The sequence below is a fragment of the Neovison vison genome, chromosome 1, assembly GCF_020171115.1.
Source record: "Neovison vison isolate M4711 chromosome 1, ASM_NN_V1, whole genome shotgun sequence".
Lineage (NCBI taxonomy): Eukaryota > Metazoa > Chordata > Mammalia > Carnivora > Mustelidae > Neogale > Neogale vison.
Genome location: NC_058091.1, coordinates 291416368 through 291435173, shown reverse-complemented (window position 1 = coordinate 291435173; position 18806 = coordinate 291416368). Strand labels below are relative to the sequence as shown.

The following is an 18806-nucleotide window of genomic DNA, read 5'->3' as shown; positions in this document are numbered from 1 at the left end:
CACAAAATTAGATTTATCCGTAAGTCTATCTTCTCAAACAAAAAAGGTAACTCTATTAAAGTAGATTACATACCCAACCAAGTCCCCTTTCTGCCTCGAAAGCATCCTATTTTCTCACCATACATGAGATCTGCTTTGTCCTGTGCCCCACAAATTCTACCAAATACACATACATAAACACATACAAATTAATACTTTAAAATATTTTGATTTCTTCATTTCCAAGGGTAAAAAGCACACGAAAGGTCAGAAAATGAAAAGATTGCATTTGCAAGGGCGCCTGGGTGGCTCAGGTCAAGATCTCAGGGTCCTGGGATAGAGGCCTGCTTCGGGCTCTCTGCTCAGCAGGGAGCCTGCTTCCTCCTCTCTCTCTGCCTGCCTCTCTGCCTGCTTGTGATCTCTCTCTGTCAAATAAATAAATAAAATCTTAAAAAAAAAAAAAAAAAAGACTGCATTTGCAAGAGTGGCAAATGGGCGTAATAGGTTTATTCACTTAAAAAAAATACAAAGAGGAAGAAAAATATTCAGTAGCTGATGGAATGTGCAGCACAAAGGCTAAGTAAATGCTTATCACAAAAAGATTTAATATGCATTACACAAATGAAAAAGTTAGCTTATCTAGCAGTTAACAGTTAGAAGTAGCAGAATTCAGAGCTTTACATAGCTATATAACCAAGAAAACTAAGAAGCAGAATGCAATGAAGATTTAGGTTACTTTCAGTTATCTGTATTCAACAACAGGCATAGCAACTACTCACATCATTCACATGTAAACGCTTAAAATTTCCCCAAGTTTGCATCCTTTAAATTAAAACAAAAAACCCCACAAACAACAACAAAAAACTTGCAAAGTAAGCCTTGGTCTTCCATCTCAAAGTTATATTATAACGATTTCTAGGCAGAAAAAAAATAAGCATCATCACTGCATTCTTTGCATATCCTTTTATTATGGCTACTTATCTTCCTTGAGCCAAAGTATTAGCAGTATTGGGCCTGGTTTCTTCCCATTAAAAGCAAACAACTTTTCATGTACCTTATCTATGTAAGAGGGACACAGCACATTAAACAGTTAGTTCTGCTGACATATGTATGCATAAGTAAGTATAGCCCAAATACTAGTCTTTCCTCATTAGACATACACATAACAATTTAGTAATTTGGATGGTTGTTACAGTTTACTGAAACTTGAGATTCAAAGCCAAAGAAAAAATCAGATACAGAAATTCTGTACTAATCTTCTATACCAGGATAAATTACATACATCCAACTATTTTATTAAAAAAATAAAAAGTATCTTTAAGTTGCCATTTCCTCCATTTCTGTCTGTAGGTTTGCAATAGAAAAAATACTTCGAACTGCCAAAGAACCCACTACATTTTTACTAAGTAAATAATCCTAAAATCTATCACTCTGCCCATAGTAACAACAAAAAATGCTGTGTGAAACAAGTCACATTTTTAATGGCTAAATACAGCTTTGTCTAGAACACATAGTACTTGGTAGCACAGGATTTATAGCACAGATGCTGATTAGCTATCTTGTTTCCCAGAAAAAGAAAATGGTTTGATTTTTTTCTCTCCCCACAAAAATTATTGGTCTAAAAGGTGTTTATCAAAGTAACTGACACTTTGTTAGCTTAATTATCACAACTTATAGGCCAAGAATTTAATATCTAAAAAGTCCCAAGACTTTGCCCCAATAATTTGTCATCTCAGTCCTTTTTCTGGAACATGTCTCAAGATAGAACAGATTTGTAAAAAAATGCCACATGCATTCAAAACACTCAAAACAATTATAAAAATACCAATTTTGTAAATATAATGCATTTACACATTTTAACAGCTCTTAGAATCAATGGGGTTGTAACCATAGTATTATATTTTAATTAGCAGCAATTTTTAAAAATGATACATAAAATAAGTCACCCTTTACAAATAAATGGCATCTTAGAATTCCATGAAATACGGCAACTTTCTCAGAATCACAGGCTTTTACTCAAGAAGATAGCCCAATATCTCATTTTACAGATGAGGAAAATGAAAGCCCGAATAAGTATGTCCCCAACGTCATAAATTCAAGAGCAAAAAAAGACACAGAAGCCAGGTCTTCTGATTCCCAGTGATGCCCTTTCCATTACACAACCCAACACATGAAGTTAATGAGATGAAAAAATTACCTGGGTTTAACCAAATAGTTAACACACAGTTATCTAATATAATCTCTCTCTATAAAAAGCTTGTCACTTAGGAACCCTGTAGGTTTATGGTCTGAATCTAAAGAAAATGTCTCGGACTGACTCAAAAGCCACAACGACCACACACACACACACACACACACAATCTAGCGTGTTTTCCTCATTTGGTAAGATGTATAATGAATTACAGACACTTCAGAAATTAGAGCTTCCCTTAATGTAAAGATTTCATAGGATGCATCAGAGTAAGTCAATATAATGTCTCTTGCACCTCCCCCCCAGCAGCCCCCCCCCCCCGCCCAGTCCTGGGAGAAAGACCCGCCAAGGGGAATTATTACCGCCCCCCACCCCCCGCCCCCGCCAAAACTCAACAGTTAGAACAGGCCAGGGATTCATTTACCAGTACTAGAAACTTCGCACATCTTTTCCAGTCCACCAACTACAAATTCACAGGTGGTTGGTATGTTTACATCTCTCCCCGGAGGAAAAAAACTAAAGGAACCCAATCAATGTAGTGACACCCGCAGTTTGTTTGCACGCTTCGAGCGGAGGGACAGGAGGAGCCGAAGGAGAAGGTACCCGAGAAAACGACACGTTATCTGGGCTCTGGGGGGCCGCAGCACCGGGCGAAGACTGGCGCACAGGAGGCGTCGCGGAAGAGGCCGGTGGGCAGCGCGCCTCGGCACTCCCCTTCGCCCACCCTCTCCGTTCCCCAAGTGGGAGAGGGATTAGAGGTGGGGACTGGGCAGGCGGGGCGGGGGCTGGGGGGAGATCCGAGCCTCGGCCTCGCTCCCTCCCTCAGCCGGCCCGGTGGAGGTGGCGGCGGGGCTCCGAGGCCGCGGGAGGCCATTTTAGCTGCGGGGCCGCGGAAAGCCCCGGCGGCCCTCCACGTCTCAACACCTCGATCGTCCCTCGGTCCCGCCCTCCCCCCGGGGGCCGCTCCCCGCCGCGGGGCCAGGCCGTGCCGTGCCGTGCCGGGCGGGGCGGGAGAGGCCACCCGGCCCGGCCAGCCTCGGGCCGGGGCTCGGAGCCGCCGGGCGGGGTCCGGCGCGGGGGCGTCGTGTCGACGGGATCCGGGCGGAAGAGCGAGCAGAGGGAAAGAAGGGAGAGGGCGGGGAGCCGTTACCTATACTGGGCCGCAGCCGCCGCCGCCGCCGCCCCGCTGTGGGTGAATCCAAAGTAGTTGCCGGTCGCCATTTTGGCATCTTCCCCCAGCCGGCTGGGCACTGCGGCGGGCACGGAGAGTCGGGTCCCATGGCGGGAGGAGAGGTGCGTTGGGGCAGAAACGCCGAGGGAGGGAAAGGGAGAGAGAGAGGCGCTGTGAAAAGCCGCCCTCGCCGGGCCGGGGCCGGGGCCGCGGCCGCCTCCCCCTCCCGCCTCGCACTCCCTCACTCACTCGCACGCCCCGGTGGCGGCCGCCGCCTCCTCCCCGGAGCCAGTCCCAACCCCCGCGTCTCCCCGCGGCCCCGGGTCGGGTAAGGGGCCGGGCAAGGACCTCGGCGGGGTACTTTATACTCACCATAGGTGAAAGAAACTACAGGGCATATGGGAATCATGGGCTCGGGCTGCTGCTGCTGAACTCTGAACTCTCACCCACTGCCTCCCTCCTCTGCCCCGCTCCTCCTCAGCGGAGAACAGACCGCCACCTCCCGCCGCACTGCGCAGGCGCCCCCTGCGCTCGGCACCCTGGGAGCTGTAGTCCCGGCCGCCTTCGCGGCTCTGGCGGGCGCGTGCCGGGCCTCGGGCCGAGGCGGGCCTGGGTGAACCGGCGGGAGAAGGCGGTCTGGCAGCTAGCTCTCCACCGGGAAGTGACCGGGGAAGGGAGCCGCAACAGGGGCGATAGAGGAGAGTGCGAGGAGCGCCTCGTCCTGCCGTGGGGGGAATCAGGGAGCGTGACCACAGAGAGTGACGTCGGTTAGCCTTCTCTTCTTACTTTTCACCCTTTCACTTTTTCGTGTGCAATGCTCTGTTTCAGTCCTTCTCGATTGTGCACTCTTCGTGAGAATTTGAGCTGGAGGGGCACCTGGGTGGCTCAATGGGTTAAGGTCTGCCTTGGCTGAGGTTATGATCCCAGGATCCTGGGATCAAGCCCTGCTTCGTGGGACTCCCTTGCTCAGCAGGGAGCCTGCTTCTCCCTTTCCTCCCCATCTGTGCGCTCTCTGTCACTCTCTCTCTCAAATAAATTTTTAAAAATCTTTAAAAAAAAAAAAAGAAGAATTTGAGCTAGATGAATTTGTATACTTCCTTATTCGCTCATTCTTCTTGTTCCCAGCCTCAAAATTGGGGAGGGAAAGACAGGGGAGGAGAGGAAAAGAATGCTAGTCTGTTGGACTGGAAGCACAACTCCAAACATCCCTCCAGAACACCCTCTTCCCCCCACCTTCAACCCTCCCACCCCCACCCCAATGAAGTGTCAGGCTACGTCGGGGAGATGTATCCGGGGAGAAAAGGAAGTCCATTTTTACCTTCTGGGGAAAAAGGAGGAGGGTGTCAGACAAGGACCAAATAGTATAGCGGACAGTGACTGCAGCTTTAGGAAGAAAGCCAGGCAAAGATAGGAGGGAGGTGCTTTTTGTAGAGTGTGGGCAGAACAGTCTCCTGAGCAGAGCCTTGAAGGAAGTGAGGAAAGAGCCTGGTGGATACCTGGAAGAAGGACAGCAAAGGGAGGGCCCTAAAGCCGGAGTGCGCAGGAGCAGCAAGGAAGTTAGTGAGGCTGGAGCTGAGCGATAAGGAGACAGGATCTTCAGAGAGGTCCCTGCTAAGGATGCCAAATCTTTCCTGGTGAGGACAGAAGACTACTCTCCCTCATGCAAGCATTTCTTTCTTCCCTGTGCTTTCTCTCTGTTTTCTCTTTACTTTCCCCGTTCATTTCCACCCACTCTTCCTTCTTACAGACCGTCTTCTGTTGGACTATTTCCTTCCCCCTTACTTCCTGCCTCCAAACAATGCATAAATGCTCCATTTCACCTCTTCCTCATCTTCTCCATGCCCCAGACCCTCCGCTACTGGCTTCTCCTCAGTGTTTGTTTATTTACTTAATTCTTTAAAAATAATCTAACCATTTTTTAAGAAGTTTGTTTAAGTAATCTCAACATCCAGTGTGGGGCTTGAACTCATGACCCGGAGACCAAGAGTCACGTGCTCCTCCAACTGAGCCAGCCAGGTGCCCCTCCTCAATGCTTAACATGAGCATTAAAAAGAAATGCAAAGGGTGAATCAGAACTCACTCATGAGGTTTAGGGCTTTATCCCACATTTTTATGCCATAGCAGAAACAATACTTCACTTCTTACTTGTGCCAACCAGACTCCCCCACACCTCCTACAAATGTATGAGTTCTAAGAACCTGATTTATCCTCTTACTCATTTCAAAAAAGAGAAAATGTAGAACACTGGGGGGAAAATCAATGTCATTGTTTTTGACAATACTGATGTTTCTCTAGGCAAAAGTTATTTGCAGTCCAAGTGTGATGGTAGGAAAAAGTGTCTCCTACACATAGGATATTAGAACCCCATTTAAAGGTCTTGAACTTCATGGAGCAATAAAGCTTTTAAGGCACTGTAACTGCTTTGATAAACTTGTACTATTAGTTACTAGGCTACTTGAATAAAACTGGAGGAGAAAAGACAGGTGTTAATCACCTGCCTAAGAAGATTATTTTTAGGCCAATTTTATGCTTGGCTGCTTGGCAGGCCTTTAGAGGACGGAAGAAGGCTGCTGGCCCACCCCAGTGAGCGAGCAGGTAACTAGGAAGAGGGAGGCGTGCCTCTTTGGTAACTGTTCCTAGAGTTCAGAATAAGTGTGGCAGTGGTGAAAATTGTCTGCAACAGTGTACTCTTTAAAAAGAGAATCTGTAGGAAGGGCTCAACTTACCCTTGGCATGGATTTATTCAAGGAAGGAATTTTGGGATGGGCTTGGAATTAAGAAGCCTTGGGTCCTTTTCCTCCGTATTTAGTAGCAGTACGACCCGAACACATTATTTAATCTTTCTCAACCTCTATGACAGGAATAATAATAACATCTCCCTCACAGGACTGTGGTGGCAGTTAAATGAGGTAGCACTTCTATAAACCAATGTCAAGCACAGAGTATTTATGTAAAAAGAACTAGGCGGGATGATTGTGAATCCTTTCAAAATCTACCTTCTAGTAAGTGAATGCACTATGCAAGTCAGTCACCTAAAACCAAAAAGTAGGTGGCTCTGCTCTGGGAGGCTTTATGTCCCCAGTCTAGGCAACATGGTCATATGTAATCCTCTAGACCAAAAACAGGTGGGAGACTTGATTGGAGGAAGCCACTCATAACATCTGTCATCCTTCATGTCCAGAAATGGTTGGCGCGGGAATACAAAAAATTACACTTAGCTGTCATTCTCCACACTTCAGCTAGAGTGATGGGTTCAAAATGCAAATTTGATCAAATCCTTCTGTGCTTCCTCTCACTCTTAGGACCAAGCAAAATTTTCACGTGGCTTATAGAGTCCTTGCAGTCAGGCATACCAGCCTTTTCCAGCATCTTCCTCCTCCTTCTCTTCATTCCAGCTACCTTGGCCTCCTCTTTACCATGCTCCCTCCCACCACAGGGCTTTGCATGTTTTGTCTGACTAGATGGTTCTTCCTTCCTCTCTTCACCTAGTTAACCCTCATGCTTCAAGATCTCCACTGGATCAATTCTTCCTCAGTCTTCTCTGACCCCCTAGTCCATCAGACCCTGATTATGCTCTCAGAGCCTCAGGCATCCCTCCTTAAGTTGCCTTTGTGACAGCTGCAATCTCACACTTACTGCGCCATTGTTTGGTTAGCATTATTCCTGCCATCAAACTACAGCTGGATGAAGGCAGGGTGCCAGTATGGGGTGCCTGGTGATAGGCACCCAGTAAGTACTGATTGAATAAATGAACCAGGTATTGCACAGCTTAAATCTTTGATGATTCAGAAGGCAGTTTCAGGAACCTGTAATGCCTCGGGGTCATCATTAAGAACTTCAGTTAGCATCTGAAGGCAAATGAGAAAACGGTTAATCGGCAGATCCATTAACCACAAGGTGGAGCTGGTCTGAGAAGGCCTGTCCCTAAACTCACCCCCAGTACATCTAGTCACCTTTAGTCACACCTTTGAATTGAGACCTGGTATCCTGAAAGGCCTTGTTAAAATGCAAACCTGTCAGCCAGAAGGGATAGTATATGAGCTACTCTGTATAACAAGAGAGTATGGCATGGGGAATGAGGGCTTGGTCTCTGAAGCTAGACCCATATGACTTCAAATCTCAGCTCTCACTAAGTGATAGGGCTTTAACAACTTCCGAGAGGTAAAGGTCCTAGGTCAATGTGGGGTTCATTGCAACTACTATGCATGTTGGTTGGTTATTCTAACCATCACCCATTCCTGTCACCCAGAGAAGAAGCCAAAAAATGGGATGTAGGGGAAGGGTAAGCTCAAGCCCATGATGGGACCGGGAAAGGGGTAGGGGCACAGAGGATCATGCATGAGGCATGCAAGGGGAGGCAAGGGGCAGGCTGCGTCTGCGTCATTGTTTCCCCCAGAACCAAGGGAGGGAGCAAGAAGGCCAGGAAACTCTCTTGGAACCTATCATGGTCTCCCAAGTTAGTTACAGCGATTGCATTTGGGGCTAACAAAGAAAGAACAGGAAATGAGGCTCTAGCTCTGGGCATGACTTGGACAGGCTGAGATTCCAGGCATTCTGGGACTTTACCAACATAGGCAGATGGTGCTAGGAGCGGACAGCACGTGGAGGACAACAGAGTCAGGTTAGGGAGCTGACCTAGATGTCAGACTGAATTTTAAGGGCCAAATGGGTAGGACAATGTTCATGCTTCAAAGGGAAAGTTCTGATTTTATTACTTTTTTAAAAAATTTTATTTATTTGGCAGGGAGAGAGAGAGAGAAAAAACAAGCAGGAGGAGCAGCAGGGAGCCTGATGTGGGGCTTCATCCCAGGACCCTGGGATCATGACCCGAGTCAAAGGCAGATGTTTAACCACCTGAGCCTCCTCGGAGCCCTGGAAAAGTTCTGATTTTAATCAGGAGAACCTTAATTGAAGGAGGTACTCCAGGTGGTGGGGATGTGAAAGACCAGGAAGCATTCCCCTCTAAATTCTTCCATCCTCTCCCCTCCCCTCACTCCTTTCTCCTTTTCTCCCTTCCCCTCTACTCTTCTCCCTTCCCTTGGAGGAATAACTGTGTAGTCTTGGAAATGTGCTGTAGTAAGGATATTCTTCAGAATCCAATTAAGTTCTTTCTTGAGTTTTTGGCCAATGGATGGTGGGTGGTGGATAAATGGATAGAGGCATGAAGAACTCTTAAAGAATTGAGGAGCAACCATGGTCCAAGGTCAGACACTAGGGGAATCCACAGAGATAAAATGCATCCTTGATAAACACAGTGACACTGACTGGTGCAAATGGGGGTTTAGTGGAAAGATGATGTATTTCATCTCTGTCAAGAGGGTTTGTGGGGCGCCTGGGTGGCTCAGTGAGTTAAGCCTCTGCCTTCGGCTCAGGTGGTGATCTCAAAGTCCTGGGATCGAGCCCCATATTGGGCACTCTGCTCAGTGGGGAGCCTGCTTCTCTACCCCCCCCACCGCCCCCCTGCCTGCCTCTCTGCCTAATTGTGATCTCTCTCTCTCTAAATAAAATCTTTAAAAACAAACAAACAAAGAGAGTTTGTGATACAGTGGTTTCTTCTAGGGGTAGTTTTTGTGAATTCAAGTCCTGTCTGTACCACATACTAGTTGTGTGGACCAAAGACAAGTTATATAACCTCTCTGAGACTCAGTCTCTTCAGGAACTAATAACACCTTGTTCATATGGTTGCTATGGACATTAAATGAATTAATATATGAAAGGTTCTTAGAACATTGCTTGGCACATAGCAAATGCTCAGTGCAATCATGACTCCATTAACAAATCCTGAAACCATTAGCAGTCATTCCTCAGGCCCTGTTCCTCCAAGTCCCTGGCCACCATTAACCTCTTTTCTGTCTTTATGGATTTATCTGTACTGGACACTCAGTATAAATGGAATCATATAACATAGAGCTTTTTGTGTCTGGCTCCTTTCACAAAGTCAAATGTTTTCAAGTTTCTGTTATGTTATAGCATGTATTGCTACTTCATTCCTTTTTGTGACTGAATAATATTCCATAGTTTGGATCTATCCCATCTATTTATCATTCATAAGTTGGTGGATATTTTGGTTGTTTCCTCTATTTGCTAGGAAGAATAACACTACTATCTATGAACACTTGTGATGGCTAATTTTATGTGTCAACCTGACTGAGCCAAGGGTAGCTGTAAAGCATCATCTCTGGGTGTGTCTGTGAGGGTGTGTTGGGAAGAGATTAGGGTTTGAATCACTAGACTGAATTAAGATGCCCTCATTTCTATGACTGGGCATCATCCAATCTGTCAAGGTCCTGAACAGAACAAAAGGGCAGAGGTCTGGGGAATTTGTTCCCTCAGCTTGAACTGAGACATTCATCTTCTCTTGCCCTGGGACTTCGAGCTTCTGGTTCTTGGGCCTTTCAGCTCCAACAGGGATTTATACTATTGGTTCTGATTCTCAGGCCTTCAGACTTAGATTAAATTTCATTCCCAGCTTTCCTGGTTCTGTGGCTTGCAGATAGATGATTGCAAGACTTCTTGGCCTTCGTAACAGTGTGAACCAATTCATATAATAAATATCCTCTTATATATAATCACTGTATATTGGTTCTGTTTTTCTGGAGAACCCTGACTAATACAAAATTTTGCACTGACGTATTTTCAGTTCTCCTGAGAGCAATTTCCTGTATACACCTAAAAAAACCTTTCTAAATATCTCAAGTTCTCTTTCTCTGCACAGCCACTGCCCTAATTTGTCTCTTGCCAAGGCCATTCAACAGCCTACTAATTGGTCTTTCAAAGGATCTAATCCTCTCAATTCCATTCTCCACGTAAGTATCAAAGGACCTAAGATTGAAAAATGGTACTAATAATAGTAAGAAGAACTATATACATTACAATAATTCATTCTTTTAAAAAATCTGAAGTAGAGGATTGCCTGGGTATCTCTGTCGGTTAAGGGTCTGCCTTTGGCTCAGGTCATGATGTCAGGTTCCAGGGATCAAGTCCCTCATTGGGCTCCCTGCTGAGCAGTGAGCCTGCTCCTCCCTCCGCCTGCCACTCCCCCTGTTTGTGCTTGCTATCTCTCTCTCTGACAAATAAATATATACTCTTTTTAAAAATCCGAGGTAGAGACTATTATGTGTATCCCATTTAGAGATGATAAAGCTGAGTTCACAAAGCTAGTAAGTGTCAGAGGCAGGATTTAAATCTAACACCAACCTGATTCCAGAATGCCTAACCTCTGTGACATACCACCTTCTTGAAACACCTCTGGCCAACACGTCTCCCCTGCTAAAGTCCTTACAAAGATTTCCGCTTGGCTAAAGTAAAAACATGGCCTATTACTTATAGCACATGGCTATATCTCATTCATAAATTCCTGGAGTATTTATATTATCAACTCTCTATTTTCTGAAGCATCCCATACTTTGCATTTTCCTCACATACATCACACTTGTCATTTCTTGTTCGATGTCTTTCTTTCCCCTGGGAGAGAATGTGGTAAGCACCACAGAGTCAGGAACCATGTCTGTTTTATCACTGTTAAATTCCCAATGCCTAGAACAATGGCAAGAACCTAGTAGGCACTTGATAACTATTTGTGGCATGAATGAGAGTAGTTCTGTTTTTCATCTCTTGAGGACAATGGTTTTATGATACGTATTTTTGATATCTCCCTCTACACTCCTCCAACTACCATCTGGCACAGTACTAGGCACATATGAAAAGTTCAACCTGTTTTAGTCCTCCCAGTTCCCTTGATACTTCAGCATGGATTATCTGCTGCCAAGTCTCAACAATAGTGCTGTAAGGGTTTCCTTGTGTTAGCAACACATTCTAAGAAATTGAAAGAACATGCAGCATTCAAAATAGCCAGGAAGGGGCGCCTGGGTGGCTCAGTGGGTTAAGCTGCTGCCTTAGGCTCAGGTCATGATCTCAGGGTCCTGGGATCGAGGCCCGCATCGGGCTCTCTGCTCAGCAGGGAGCCTGCTTCCTCCTCTCTCTCTGCCTGCCTCTCTGCCTGCTTGTAATCTCTCTCTGTCAAATAAATAAATAAAATCTTTAAAAAAAAAAATAGCCAGGAAGAATAGCTATTTAGGGGCTTGGAGAAGAGGCTAAGCCATGCTGTGATCTTATTTCTTTCTTTATAAGATTTTATTTATTTATTTGACAGACAGAGATCACAAGTAGGCAGAGAGGCAGGCAGACAGAAAGTGGGAAGCAGGTCCCTGCTGAGCAGAGAGCCCGATGCGGGGCTCGATCCCAAGACCTTGAGATCATGACCTGAGCCTACTGAGCCACCCGGATGCCCCTGTGATCTCATTTAGAGATTGATATGAAATTAATGAGTGATGCTGAAGGGCACATTGGTGATAGAAACTAGAATTTTAGTGTTGTTTAACTTAAACTCCTTAATGTGGCTAATGACTACCATATTGGATAGTACAGCACTAGAATCAGATGATCTGTGTTCAAATCCTGACTTTATTATATGACTAGCCAATTTGCTCAACCTCCTGTGCCTTCTCTTCTCATCTATAAAATGGGGAAAATAATAATAGGACTAATGTCATAAATTTGGTGTAAGGATTAAGTGACTACATATATATACTTCAAGCTAGCATTGAAGTGGCTTGGGAAAGAGGTCACTTTCCCAAGTGATTAGTAGAGAGCTACTTCTGCTGGGAACACACTGTTGTGGGTATTTACATGGTGTATTAGTTTCCTATTGCTGCTATAGCAAATACTATAAACTTCTTGACCTGCAGCCAGACATATCATTTTACAATTCTGCAGTTCAGAAATCTCACTGGGCTAAAATGAAAGTGTCACAGGGATGCATACCTTTAGAAGGCCCCAGAGGAGAATCTATTTCCTTTTCCAGCTTCTAGAGGTTACCCCCATTACTTGTCTCATGGTTCCTTCCTTCATCTTCAAAGCCAGCAGCAGAGTATCTCCAAATTTCTGCCTCTGACACTCCTGTCTTCCTCTTTTAAGGACCCTTGTGGTATATTAGGCCCACCTGGGAAATCCAGGACCATCTCCTCATCTCAAGATCCTTAACATACTCACATTTGCAAATTTGTTTGGCGTGTAGGAGAATATAGATTAGGGGACCATTATTCTGCCTACCACACATGGGATAGGGACATTTTCATATCCAGTGAGCATTCTGAAAGGTCCATCCAGGTACCTCTCCCCTGGATCTTCCTGTCATCATTTTCTAGGCTGTTATTTCTCAAATCCCTGCTCAGCTGGCCAAGCTACTAGACAGTGCTCATTAATAAATATAGATCTATGCTCAGTCTATCTTTATTTACACATGAAGTAGATAATAAGGTGTACACCTTAAATCCTCTGGGAATGCCCCCTGGGAGGATTTTCCTTTACCACTATATTTCAGGGCTACCCTGAGTGGGGCAGTAAGACAAAAAAATCTTCCAATTCTAGCTGGAAGCAGTACAGCATACGGATTGATCAATGATTCTTCCACATTTGCCTCTTTCATTCACACTGATCATAGGGATTCCTGGTGAAGCTAACAATGACTGGAGGAAGAGAGAGCAAAGTACTAGGAGCAAGTTACAGGGGGATCCTGGGCCGCCTGGTTGTGACAGTGTATTTTGCTCCAGCCTGGTCTCAGATAAATACTACTTTTATTTTGGGATAAAAAAATATTTTATTTTAGACGTGTTTCATTTTGTAGTTTGGTGGAGAAGATAATACCTGGTTCATGATGGACAGTTCTCCTGGGTACTTGGTATCTCCAAGTCAGGTCTCTCCTGGGGCCCAGAAGTCTCCCAGGCTAGAAGTAAATTTTTAGTAAATGTCATTTAATTAATTTCATTGGTTCTAATCTGCCATAGATTGTAAAAGCGGCAAGGAAAATAACTCTGCCAATAATAATTGTAAGACAAAATTTATTATAATTATTATATATACATTCCAAGTTCAGAGATATTAAAATGTGAAAAACAATAGCAACAACCCACCAACCGTACATCTTAGAATCAGTAAAATGAGATACCACCCAATCCAGTCTTCGCTGTATACATAAGGAAATAGGTCTAGAGAGGTAAGTGACCTGTCCAAGATCACAGAACTCCTTAACCACGAGGCCATTATCCAGACACATCCGACTTCTATTCCAAAGCCAGTTTCATTTCAACATAGAGATTTATTACTAATGAATAATAACAATCCCAACTTTGCAAAATAAACTTGTATTAAGTGCCCTTATTCTCCTTTATGTCAGAAATAACCAGGAGAAGTAGAGGCTGGGTCTTTCCAGTCTGTGCTCCTTACACCTTCCTCTCTGGCTCTATGCTTGCATAATCAGGCTGCTTCTAGAGGACTTGCTTCGCTTTGGGGAAGGGGCCTGGAGGATCAGAATTTCTAAGAGGTGGAAGAGACTTTATTTGCCCTTTTGTGGTGGCTGAGGAGTTCTCCTTGTATAATGAATTGATTTTTTTAAATGAAAAACCTGGTTCTAAGTACATCTGATTTGCATACATCTTGGAAATATAGTCATTTGTAGCCAGGCTCCCCCACTCCCACCTACCTTGAATCTGCTTTCTAGCTGTCACACTGCCCCCTCATCTCCCCTTCCTCTGCCCACTCCACATTCCACCTGTGCGCTCTGCCCCGCCTTTCTGCTGCCACCCAGCTAGGCTGGAGGCCAGGAGCGTCAGACTGAGAGACCCTTTCTCTGCCTGGAAGGCCTTGGCGTTGTCATCCTCCTTCAGAGACACAGTCAGACCCTCAGAGCCTCGGAGCCTCTGGGCTTGGCTGTCACTCAGCCAAGACCTTTCTCCTGCCCTTGCCAACAGGGACCTGAAGTAGTGGTCAGCCTCCTGTACTTTCAGCAAGGACTCCAAGCCAAGGTAGCCATAGTACTACCTCCTTGGTTTCTCATAGCTGCATCTCAAAGCCCCACAGGCAATGTTCTGTGTCAGGTGGGGTCAGAAGAATGCATTTAAATGTCTAAACATCCAAATGTGGAACAAATGGAGCTTTTTTTTTATGATTTTATTTATTTTTGCATAGAGAGCGGGGAGGGGGGAGCTGAAGGGTTGGAGGGGGAGGGACAGAGGGAAAAGCAGATTCTGGGCTTAGTGGGAGCCTGATGCGGGACTGGGTGCAGGACTCAATCCCAAGACCCTGGGATCATGACTGGAGCCAAACACCGATGCTTAACCAACTGAGCCCCCCCAGATGCCCCAAGTGGGTCTGTCTTAACTACAATGGGAGGGCCAATTGTTTCTACGACTTTGGGAAACTTTGGGCAATATCTGTTAAAGCTCCACAAGTCCAGGTTTTTTGCCTAGCAATACCTCTCCTGGCTGTATCTACAGATATATGTTCACTAAAAGATATGTTCAAGAATATTCATAGGAGCAACTATTCATATCATCGAACATTGGGTACTGTTCAAGTATTCATCAACAAAGAGGTAAAATAAGTTCTATTCTATTCCTGAGATAATATTCAGCAATGAGAATGAATGAGTGATACATGCAGCAGCATAGATGGTACTCACAAAGATATCATTGAGAAAAAAAGACATAGGTACAGGTTCTGTGTCATTGTCATGAAACTTTTCTTTCTTCACCCAGTTTTACTGAGATATAATTGATATATTATGGAAGTTGAGGGTGTACCATGTGATGATTTGACCCATGTATATGTTGTGAAATGGTTACTATGATAAAGTGTGTTAACACATTCATCAGCTCCCATAATTAAAATTTTTTTACTTGGAGTCTTAACTAAAACCAGGCAAAATTAGTCTCTGGTGTTGTAAGTCAGGATAGGATTTGAACCCGGGCATCTTATTCCAAATTTGGATCTCTTAGCAGTTATGGGATTCTGCCCCCTAAGAAGGAGAACATCCCTCTGCCAAGAACCTGTACCGTAGGCATAGAGACGTAGTGTGGTCTTCCATTGACTAAATGGCCTTGGCAATTCAGCCTGCCTGGGGGCAAGTCTGGTGGTCTTCAGTATTAATGAGATTAATTTATCTTTGAATAACTGAAAGCTGACTAGTTAGTATGAACAATAAGGACATTGATTGCTTACTTAACAGGAAGTTCCAGAAATGTTAAATGGCTCGGTATCCCTAAGTACCCTTGGTTTCACCATCATCAGGGTAATTAGCTTTTCTTCCTCATATATTATCTCCTGGTCACAAGATGGCTGCCAGTGCTCCAACTATACAAGACAGAGGAAGGGGCAGAGGAAAAGGGATTGCTTTTAATGGTCAGCTTTCTTTCCCATCTCGTTGGCCATAACTGATTGATGTGCCCACCCCAATGTTCCATTACTGAAAAAGGGGAATAGTAGTTCAATGACTGTCTTTTTTTTTTTTTTTTAAGATTTTATTTATTTATCTGAGAGAGGTAGAGAGAGAGCATGAGTGGGATGAGAAATTAGAAATTTCTTTGTAGGTATTAGAAATTACTTTGATTACAAGTAATGGAAAACAACTCTGGCTGATGAAATCCATAGGCGGCATTAGAAGAGGCTATAGAAAGCTCACATGCTTAGCAGGAAGGCAGGAGGATCACGCAGGGAATTGGGTAGGAACAAAGTCAGCTCTGGAAGGTAAAGAAGCAGGAGCTTCTGGAATAGCCTGGATAGATACCATTGTCTAATGAATGAAAGCCAGCCATTTTCAATTCAATTCTCTGCAGAACATTTGAGCTAAAGGCAGGATCAATTTCAGATGGCTTGCAAATTTAAATGTGAAAAGAAAAAAAATCAATAAAGCCTTCAGAGGAAAACAGAGGTGAGCCCTTTGGGGCCAGACAGGGCAGGGCAGGGTGTCACATACAAGCCAGGCCTGTCTAGGGGAGGACTCCTTATCTAGAGCAGCAGTAGGAGGTAGAGGCAGAGTTCAGAGGTTTGGAGGGGACCTGTTTGTGGCTGAGGGCTTTGAGAAGCAAGCACAGCAGGTACTAGGACTAGGCCTACGGCAGCCTGACTGATTCTAGAGCCTTTCATGGTGGCTTTGGTATTCCCGATACCCCTCCATTCTTAGTCAGGATGAGCTCAGCCTGTTGGGGGTGGGGGTGGGGTTGGGGGGAAAGGCCTCAAGGCCCACAGCTGAGCAGGGACTGATATCATGCGTCTCTTCTCCTGGTGAAGAGGCTCAGTTAGCTAGGGGCAAAGGATAGGAAACCAGCTTAGCAAATGCAGAAACCCCGCATTCTTGGGGAAGCTCTCTGAGAGAGCAGAGCACTAGCTCCGAGATCAGAGAGGCTGAGACTCAGGGCCATGGATTACTTCAGCAGTGGAAGCAGAGACCACATGTTTCGCTTATGTTTTCATGAAAAACAGCTATGACTATTGCACCAGACCTCTTCTGAGCACCTTACAGGTACCATCTTTGCAGTCCTCCTGAGAACCCTGCTGTGTACGTTGCCATCACGCTCCTCATTTTACAGATGAGGAAACCAAGGCTCAGAAAGTTTAAGGCACTTGCATCAGATCATGCTCTGTGTCAACTTGACTGGGCCCTGAGGTGCCCAGACATTTGGTCAAACCTTAGGGTGGGTATGCTGGGGAGGGTGTTTTGCGATGAGGCTAACATTTGAATTAGTAGACTGAGTAAAGCAGTCCATTGACTGAAGAGACAGAGCTGGGATTTAAACGTTGACAATATGGCTCCTGAGGTACTCAACTGTTGTAGCCTCTGTTGCCTCTCATGGAAGCCAGGCAGATAAACCTAGGCCCTAAAGCAGACTATGGACTGGCAAACAGAATGAATGAGAAGTCAAGAAGACACAGATGCAGATGCATTCCAAGTTTGAGAACCAGAGAGCCAGAAGGGGTGGAGAGCAGGAGGGAGTGTCACAGAGCTGGGGTGTGAGGGAATGACCATGTTGAGGCACAATTCTGCTTAGCCCTCATTTACCTTGTACCTCCGTTTGGAGAGCTCCCAAATGTGTTTCTTTCTTTCTTTCTTTCTTTCTTTTTTTTTAATATTTTATTTATTCATTTGATAGAGAGGAGACACAGCCAGAGAGGGAATACAAGCAGGGGGAGTGGGAGAGGTAGAAGCAGGCTCCCTGCTGAGCAGGGAGCCTGATGTGGGACTCAATCCCAGGACACTGGTATCGTGACCAGAGCCAAAGGCAGAGGCTCAGCATAATCTGAGCCACCATGGCTCAGCATAATCTTTCTTTATTTTTTAAAAAAGATTTCATTTATTTATTTGAGAGAGACAGAGAGAATGCAAGTGAGGGGAGTGGTGAGGGGCAGATGAGAGAATCTCAAGCAGACTCCATGCTAAGCTTGGAGCCCAGTGTGGGGCTTGATCTTGCGACCCCAAGATCATCACCAGAGTTGAAATCAAGAGCCAGACGCTTAACTGACTAAACCACCCAGGCACCTCTTTCTTTCTTTTTTATTTTTCTTAAGATTTTATTTTTTAAGTAATTGCTGCACTCAACATGGGGCTTGAACTTACTCCCCAAGATCAAGAATTGCATGTCCTACCAGCTGAAGCAACCAGGTGACCCTGCCCTCCAAATGTGTTTCTTAACATGCATGTGAGACTTCTGATACTAGGTTGATAATGAGAATCTTGGGTTCCTTCAGAATTCCACAATGGAATCTGTCCAGCAAATTCTGTGGCTTTGAGCTATCTTGCGTACAACAGCAGACTTCTTCAATACCTGCCTTTCCATCTTGGTAAGCGTAGGCAGTGATTCTTGTTTGCTTGTAGGATAGTGTACTTATTCAACCCTGGCCTCCAAAACTCTGTATAATTCAAAACCACCAAATCTTAGCTGCAGTCTGCCCAATCTCCACTCTGAACCCCAATAATACATTCATATTCCAGACTCTTCCACTTTGCTTTGCTGGCATACTCTTTCCCCTTGTCCTTTAACCGTTTAAGTGCCACAAATCCTTCAGGTTCCATTCCCTCCACTTAGGCTTCTGCATTAGGTTTTCCAGAGAAACAGGACCAATAGGGGACATATGTGTATATCCTACATGGACAATATGTGATCTAGATGCTTACTGCAAGGAAATGGCTCATGCAGTTATGGAGGATAAGAAGTCTCAAGATCTACATTGACAACTTGGAGGGCCAGGAGAGTTTCTGTGTAATTCCAGATCAAGTTCAAAGGCCTCAAACCAGGAGACTGGATGGTGTAAGTTTGAGTCAAAAGCCCACAGGCTCGAGAGTCAATGTTCAAGTTTGAGTCCAAAGTCTAGAAAATAGGCCAATGGGCCAGCTGAGGCAGTCAAGCAAGAGGAGTACCTTTTCACTTGAAAGGTAACCTTTTTACTTTTTTGTTCTATTGCTGATTTGATGAAGACCATCTACATGAAGGAGAGCCATCTGCTTTACTCAGTCTACTAATTCAAATGTTAATCTCATCCAAAAACATACAGCATACCCAGAATAAGGTTTGACCAAATGTCTGGGCACCCCATGGCCCAGTCAAATTGACACATAAAATTAACCATAAATGG

General features: G+C 44.9%; 1 protein-coding gene across 3 annotated transcripts in view; it reads right to left on the bottom strand.

Annotated features, from left to right (window-relative positions):
- Positions 1 to 3833, bottom strand: part of ZFR (zinc finger RNA binding protein) — an 86457-nt gene extending 82624 nt beyond the window's left edge. For all 3 annotated transcript variants that reach the window (XM_044233135.1, XM_044233144.1, XM_044233153.1), the window contains exons 1-2: positions 3714 to 3833; positions 3321 to 3420 (exon numbers count right to left, since the gene is read on the bottom strand). In XM_044233135.1, the coding sequence (XP_044089070.1) occupies positions 3321 to 3420; positions 3714 to 3750 (137 nt within the window). In that variant the 5' untranslated portion in view covers positions 3751 to 3833. The remainder of the gene's footprint in view (positions 1 to 3320; positions 3421 to 3713) is intronic.
- Between the last annotated feature and the right edge of the window lie 14973 nt (positions 3834 to 18806).